The sequence below is a fragment of the Lipotes vexillifer genome, unplaced genomic scaffold (genome assembly GCF_000442215.2).
Source record: "Lipotes vexillifer unplaced genomic scaffold, Lipotes_vexillifer_v1.1 scaffold548, whole genome shotgun sequence".
NCBI classification, from domain to species: domain Eukaryota; kingdom Metazoa; phylum Chordata; class Mammalia; order Artiodactyla; family Lipotidae; genus Lipotes; species Lipotes vexillifer.
This window is the reverse complement of record NW_006789826.1, coordinates 979,417-986,982: the sequence shown is the minus strand read 5'-3', so window position 1 is coordinate 986,982 and position 7,566 is coordinate 979,417. Positions and strand designations below refer to the sequence as shown.

Below are 7,566 nucleotides of genomic sequence, written 5' to 3'. Positions count from 1 at the left end.
TTATTTTCAACCATTTAAATGACACAACTTTTCAGAACTTTTTCTCAGAAGTAACAAAAGGTGCTGTTGGGAGTTGGACTTTCTTTGCTCTCACTCCCATCAAGAGAAGGTGATAGTGGAAGGTAACACAACCCAAAGAAAAGGAGAAAGTGTGATAGGCAGAGGGAATGAACCTAACAGGAACCCAGCAGGTAGCCCCTAGACACTTGAGAGCTCCCTGCCTCTTCAATACAATGAATGCATTGATTCCCTTTAGAAGACAAATGGGTGTAAAGGTTAACTACTTTCTCAGACCTTAGGCTTACCTGTTAAGGCACTTACTTACCCTCCCCACCCCACCCATATTTTTCATATAAAACCCGCTATTTCATTTGAATGCATTTTGCTAGGCTATGATAATCTGAAAAATAAAACAAAAATAACGTTGACCATTTTTTTTTATAAAACTGTTGCATCAAGAGAAAGGTTGTGTTTTATTTTCTGAAATGAGCACAAAGTACACCTTTCACAATAACACTGAAAGCAGGTGCAAAGACTGACAGTGACCTTTGACTAAAGGTAGCTTTGTAAAAAGAAAAATACCAAATAAATCAGTGCCCTTTCTGATTGTTGTAAAACTGGAGGGGGGGGGAGGGGTTGGTTGTTTGTTACATAAAAGTTGGTCCAAACTTACAAAAAAGCACAAATGTGCATAGTTCAGAAGATCTGCAAGAGGGCCATAAAAGACTTATGTCCCTAACATTAGCATCCACTTAAAACTGCAAGAATACAAAATAAAATTGTTAACTAGAATTTGTGAAGATGTACAATCAATAGATCTAGTTTTTTAGAACAGCATGAATTTAAGCAAAGGTTTTTTTTGTCTTTTTTTTTAAACTATTGTATGCAAGACCCTTTTCCACATAAAAATAAAGCTGTTGTTGAATTAATATTATTCAAGTCTCTTGGATCGCTGCCTTAAACTGCAGCTAGAAAAGTCTTTCCAGATAAAAATGATGTGCCTGAGGAAAAACAGATACTCAGTATGGTAACCCTCTGCCTCGACCTCTGCCAGCTGATGTGCTAATGTGTCCCCTGTATCCTTGTGAATACCCAGGTCCTTGGGCAGGAGAAGTCCAGGTCTGTCCATGCATGAGGCCAGGGCCACCTGGGTTTTCCTGTAAGTTACCACCATAGTTATAGTTGTGCATCTTTGCTGGCAAAGGGTGAGTACTCTCTGGCCCTGTGGAAGGGTCACTGCTGTTTGCCAGGACTGCAATGGGGCCATGGCTATATTCAAATCTATGGTCCTTGTCTCCACTAAACAACATGGGACCTGTATTGAGGTAAATGTCTCCATATCCAGCTACTGAACTGGGAAATGACTCGGCAAAGGCAGAAGGCTGAGGTGGGCCACCAGAATGAGATGAAGTAGTACTGTAGTTCTCCAAGGACTGAATATCTGAGTTTCCAATGAAGCCACGTCGTTCCAGTGGTGGAGCAGAGGCGCCTCCTAGACCATCACTGCTCACATAAGGAGCAGAAGAGAAAGAAGAGGATCCAAAATTGTCCTTGTAGTCTGAAGGGGGCATATAAGTGTCTCCTGCTTGGTAGTCAATACCACTTTCTCTTTTGGGATCATCCTGGGGCTGATGCTGAGCAAGGAGCTGTAACAGGGCTGCTTTCACTCCAGCATGAGGGTCAGTTAACGAAGAACTAGTGGTGGGTACATGCTGGTTTTCTGTCCGATAATCTAGATCTTCTTCAGTGACTGGTGGTGGTTCAGGTGGCTCAGGAGGTCGCTGATCAGGAGGCAGAATACGAGGCCGGTCTGGTTCTGGCGTGAGCTCCAATATCCTCATGTCTTGGTGCTGGATGAGGTCATCTTGCCCTAAGTGAAACAAGGCAAAAAAAGAGAGTCGAAAGTTACCATAGAAAACAAAAATTTCAAAATAGTTAATGTTTTCTAAAGAGCATTAGAAGTTATATCTCTGGCAAAACACACACACACACACACACACACACACACACACACACACACACACACACACACACACACACACACACACACCAAACAAACAAAAAAACCCAACCAACCAAACAAAAACAACCCAAAAGTCAAATGAAAAAGAAAAAGGTATATGTAAGTATTAAAATATCGCCTGCTACCATTTGAGTCTATGGTGACAGAAAAATTTTGTTGTATTTGACTTTTCAAAGGCATCTCACATGTACCTATTTACTGCCTGAAGAACAAAAGCTACTGTATACATAAAGTTTCTGCCTTGGTCAATCATCCTGCTGCAACTGGAGTGAAAGATTATTTCTTAACCATAGGTTCACATGAGAAACGTTGATAGCATTCACGAGTTCTACCACCCACAGATAATTCGTTAAAGAATCAACTCCTAGGAGTACACGGACTAAGAAACCAACCTATAACCAGTGACCTGAGAATTTTCAGGACCTCTCCTAGCAAAGCTACTAAACACTACGCATTACAGCTAATCATCAACAGCAAGAAAACAGTGTGAATGCAGCCGTGTTAGTGGTCTGCTGTCTGTACACTCACCCGACACCGGAGTGCTAGGTTCTGGAGGTGGCCTGAGTTGTAATGATGCTTCATGTCCCGATCCATTTTCCCTCTCTTCCAGTAGCACATCTTTCTGCTTTGACTGCTGAGCCTTTATTAACTGAGTCAACAGAACTGCAAATGCGCTCTGCACAGCCGCCTGGGCAGCATCAGTCTCCACTTTAGGCTGGACGTTCTGAGAAGAAGGCTGAATTCCTCCCAGCGGTTTCAAAGACTCCTGTTGTGGTGTTGATGGATCTGTCTGTTTTTCACCTGTTGCCAAAATTCCAGCAGGAAGGTTTATTTTATTTAGCTGCTGTTGAGTCTCAGAGTTTACCTTAATGTTCAACACTTGGACAAAATCAGCCACACTAACACTTGTTTTAGTTTGTAGTAGGTTTAGTAGGATTGCCAATTCACTGTGGTTTAACTGCTGTCCAGGGCCTGTTTTTACTAAAGACAAAACGTGTATTAATTAGAATTGCCATGATTCACAGCTCTCCCCACCCCACAGAATGGCTGCTCTGTATTACCCTATTAAAATGTACATTCGTGGGACAGTGTTTGAGAAATACTGTGAAAAGGGAATCTCTTTCTAGTTCAATTTCATGTACATTTAAGATGTAACGGCACATAAAACAAAAAAGAAAAAGAACTGCAGTCCCTTTTGAATAAATTATCTTTAAGGGTAAATACTTCGAAAGGAAAACCAAGACCACCATTAGAACCCCATACTATAGACATGACCAGGAAACAGCACCTGAGAATGGGCACTGGATGATGATCGTGATAATGATGACGACGATGACGACTACAACTTTAGGTTCCTTTCTGAGCATTTTATATCCTTTATTCCTCACAACAACCTTATAAGGCATGCTTTATTATTGGCCCCATTTTTTTTTTTTTACTGAAGAAGAAACTGACACCCAGAGTGACTAAATAACTTGCTCAAGGTCACAAACTCTGTAAGTGGCAAAGTTGAGATTTGAACCCAGGTATTCTCATTCCAGAGTCTGAACTCTTTTTTTAAAAAATAAATTTATTTATTTTATTTATTTATTTTTGGCTGTTTGGGGTCTTCACTGCTGCGTGTGGGCTTTCTCTAGTTGCGGTGCGCGGGCTTCTCATTGCGGTGGCTTCTCCTGTTGTGGAGCACAGGCTCTAGGTGCGCAGACTACAGTAGCTGTGGCTCGCAGGCTCTAGAGGGCAGGCTCAGTAGTTGTGGCACACGGGCTTAGTTGCTCTGTGGCACGTGGGATCTTCCTGGACCAGGGCTCGAACCCGTGTCCCCTGCATTGGCAGGCGGATTCTTAACCAATGCGCCACCAGGGAAGTCCCTAGAGTCTGAACTCTTAACCGCTCCCTGTACTGCTTATATAAAATAACACGTATTTTCTAAAAACCTAACCTTATCTTTGCAGTAAATTCAAACTGGGATTTTGTAGACTGTCTGATCTAATGTCTTTTATTCAAACTCCTTTTTTTTAAAGTTAAGCACTCTTGATAAATTAGGAACTCCTACAGAAGCATGCTTATCATGTACATATAAGGTGGCATTAATTCATGACCACTAAAACAGTTGTTTTTCTTTTTCTAATTTTCAGTTTAGACTTGTGATGGTTTACGTAGGTTCTTGTGCAAGTTTATCTGAGTCATACGTAACAACAAGGCTCAAATGTACATAATACTATATATGCTAAGTGATAATACAGATAGTGATAAGCAATTTCCATAACCACAGATGACAGACTAATAGTACTCCAAGATGAAAAAGTGATGATTAATGCTTTTTAAAATATATTCTCTTTATATATTTTGATAAACTTTTTATTACTTCTTAATATTTTTAGAATAATTCAAAACAAACTCTTGCAAGTTCTTCTTGTGATCTGCAGGTATTAATAAGGAACCATGCTTGTTTGCTACACCCCAAGTGCCAGTTTTCCTCATTTTCCCTTTCATGTCTCTATTAACAGAGGTAGTCTCCACGTGATCTCAGAGAAGTACACTTTAACTGTGGTGTCTCATCTACACAGAAGGGGCATTTTTATTTCATGGCACTTATTGATGTAGTAAATGGAGCAAAGAGGATTCATTCCTATTTCAAAAAACTAGAAGCTTCACTTCTTAATACTGACAGTTTGAAAAGAGAAGGGAAGGAGGGAGGGAGGGATAAAATGAAATTCTAAAATTAACAGAGTTGTAAATATGCAAAACTAAGAAACAATAGAATTCATTTTTTATCAGCTAAAATAGAGTGAAATAACTACCCTCTATTCCACTAGGCTTCCTAGTGGAATAAGGACATCAGTTCCATGAAGAGAAGCAGAAATAAACACCTGATAGTCTTATTAAGGAATATGACAACTGTTGCCTGGGACAAGTGACCACCATCCAAATTTCCTGTTACAACCATCTCAAATCCTTTTTCAGTAGTGGATGGTATATAAAACAGGTGACATAAACACAAACCAAGAAAACTTCTTGTTACTTCTGTCTTTCTCCAAATTTTACATAGTTTTACCCTGAAGAGAAATAATACTGAACTTGATATAGACAGCCCTCAGTTTGTACAACAAATAAACATTTTTTCTCCTAAGCTACATATACATCAAATATTTTCATGTACAAGGGGAATTCACTATTTCAAGAAACTCTGAAGAATACTTTTGAACAACAAATAACAATTAATTTTGGTTTTTAAAGTAACATGTATTAGCACTTTAATGTAGTCTGACCAAGGTCAACTCTAAGCTTGTAGACTACATGGGAAAGCATTAAGGTAATCTTTCTCAAGCTTTCTCAGCTAATCTACTCTATATTTATATTTAACCACCAAAAGTTCAATCTGATCCACACAGCAGATCTGTTTTAATCAACTAACTGAGCAGTCAATACTTACTCATCTCTTAATAAGTGCTGGGCTATTTTTCATGTTTACATGTATTTATTTCTTATCATCTCTGTCTTCATTAAAACATTAAAGCTGAATGCTTTCTGGATTCTTGAGGCAAAATGAAGGCGTGGATTCCATTTTTTTAAAAGTTGTTAACTAAATAAGAGAATGAATTTAACAGCACTTCTGACACCATTGAAGAGGTTGGTTCCTCGTGAAGAAGCTTTACTCTTACAACAGATTGAGTCAGACGAAGAAATTTAACTTTCCCAAAATACCCTTCTTTATCATACTTCAAGGCACTTCTGGCACAATATCAGATCCCAGTCTGAGATTCTATAATATATTGGGAAATATATTAAAAGTAACCTGAGGACATTACAAACAGTATGAAAGAGCTTCTACTCTGATTCCTGGCTGTTTTCCTTTATCTTTCTTCTTACTCCTGAAAAGCATCCACAGACACTGAATGCTGTGCCTCACAGAATAGTGTCAGTAAAAGACCTATTGACTCTTGCACTAGGGGAAAAAAGAAGACAGAGAAAGCTGACCCATCACTAATCATATGTAATTTGATGCCTTCTTTATAAATTCATCTCACCTTGAGATTGCTTAATATTGTGGTGCCGGTAGCAGTGAAACATCTGTACTGGCACAATCGAATAACAAGGAAATGTTGAATTCAGTGTTCAACTTTTAGCCACAAGTGCTTTAACACTACAGCAATATAATTAACGCCAGCCACAAAACAATGTGAAGAAAATCAACCCATGGAAGCATTACTGACCAGGTGCTACATTCGAGTTGCCCTGAGATTTCAGTTGTGAAGACGGCAGCACACCCTGAGGCGTGTTAGTTCTGCTGTCATCCATGCCCAGAGACAAGTCCTTTCTGGGGGCTTTAATTGTGGAAACATCATCAGTCATGCCCATCTGCTTCTGTCTTCTTCGCTTTTTACTCCATAACTCATGACAATCTTGCCATAAAGGAAGGCTGGGAAAAAAAAGTATTAAACTGTTTGTCCATGACATTTCTTAACAACAACAACAAAATGATAATATATTTACTACATAGCCCCAAAGCTGCCACCCCCGCTCCCCGACAAGTTATTCTTGAAGATTTCACACACAGGCTTTGTAAACTCCTCCAACACAAATCACCCTTAATGCCCGCCTCCTTCAGGGCTTCATCTATACAGACAAACTATTTTTCTGTGGCTTCTGGATAATCAATGAATAATAACTTATTAAAACTATGAATGAAGAATATATGTTCACAAAAATAGGTTACTATTAGCCTTGGTGCAATCTTTTAAAGCCAATTTTTATCATAGTACAACATACATTGAGTAGGACATGGAAAAAAAAAGGTGAAAATATGCCACTTGCAGAAACTAGACACGGAATTAAAAAGGCTAGGACATAAATTTGCGAAAAACCTTCTAGTACAAGCTTTTTACTTTTTGAGACCCTCTTATTTGCTTCTATAGTCAAATGCTCTAGAATTAAACTGATGCTACAGAGGAGTTTCAAAAATAGATTGTAATCCAGGTTCATCAATCATCATTGAGAGTTCTGAATAACTAGCAACTATCAAAGTTATCCATAATTCTGAAACAATTCTACCTCGTGTAATTTCACAAAATTGAAACACTGCGGAATAACTTTTGTTTAAAGAAAGACAAATATTTGATTTATAAATATTTTCTTCTTACCCTAATAAAAAAATCCAGTGGGAAGTTACTATGATATCTATTTTAAAGATAAGAAAATTGAGGCTTGGAAAGGTTAATAAACTTGCCCAGAATATCTATAAATTCCCTTAAGCAGCCCCAACCTGGTCTTCAACCTGGATATGTTTACCTCTAGGGATACATGAAAACTTTCTGAGGGAGTATACTTGGAATTATTCTAAAAGAAATTCCATATCCATATGTCCTCTTTCCTAAAATTGATCTTTGAGAAGGGCCTGCATGTTCAGAAAGTTCTTTCACAATTAGTTTTATCTCATGTTATAAAATAAAGGCATATGCAACAATATGGTCAAATCTTAGCAATATAATATTAAGTGAAAAAAAAGTCATTCCCAACAGATTACAAACAGCATGACACTCTTT

General features: G+C 38.4%; 1 protein-coding gene across 1 annotated transcript in view; it reads right to left on the bottom strand.

Annotated features, from left to right (window-relative positions):
• Positions 1–454: 454 nt before the first annotated feature.
• Positions 455–7,566, bottom strand: part of CDK13 (cyclin dependent kinase 13) — a 114,750-nt gene continuing 107,638 nt past the window's right edge. The window contains exons 13-15 of the mRNA XM_007462849.1: positions 6,238–6,443; positions 2,552–2,824; positions 455–1,870 (exon numbers count right to left, since the gene is read on the bottom strand). Coding sequence (XP_007462911.1) covers positions 1,020–1,870; positions 2,552–2,824; positions 6,238–6,443 — 1,330 coding nt within the window. The 3' untranslated portion in view covers positions 455–1,019. The remainder of the gene's footprint in view (positions 1,871–2,551; positions 2,825–6,237; positions 6,444–7,566) is intronic.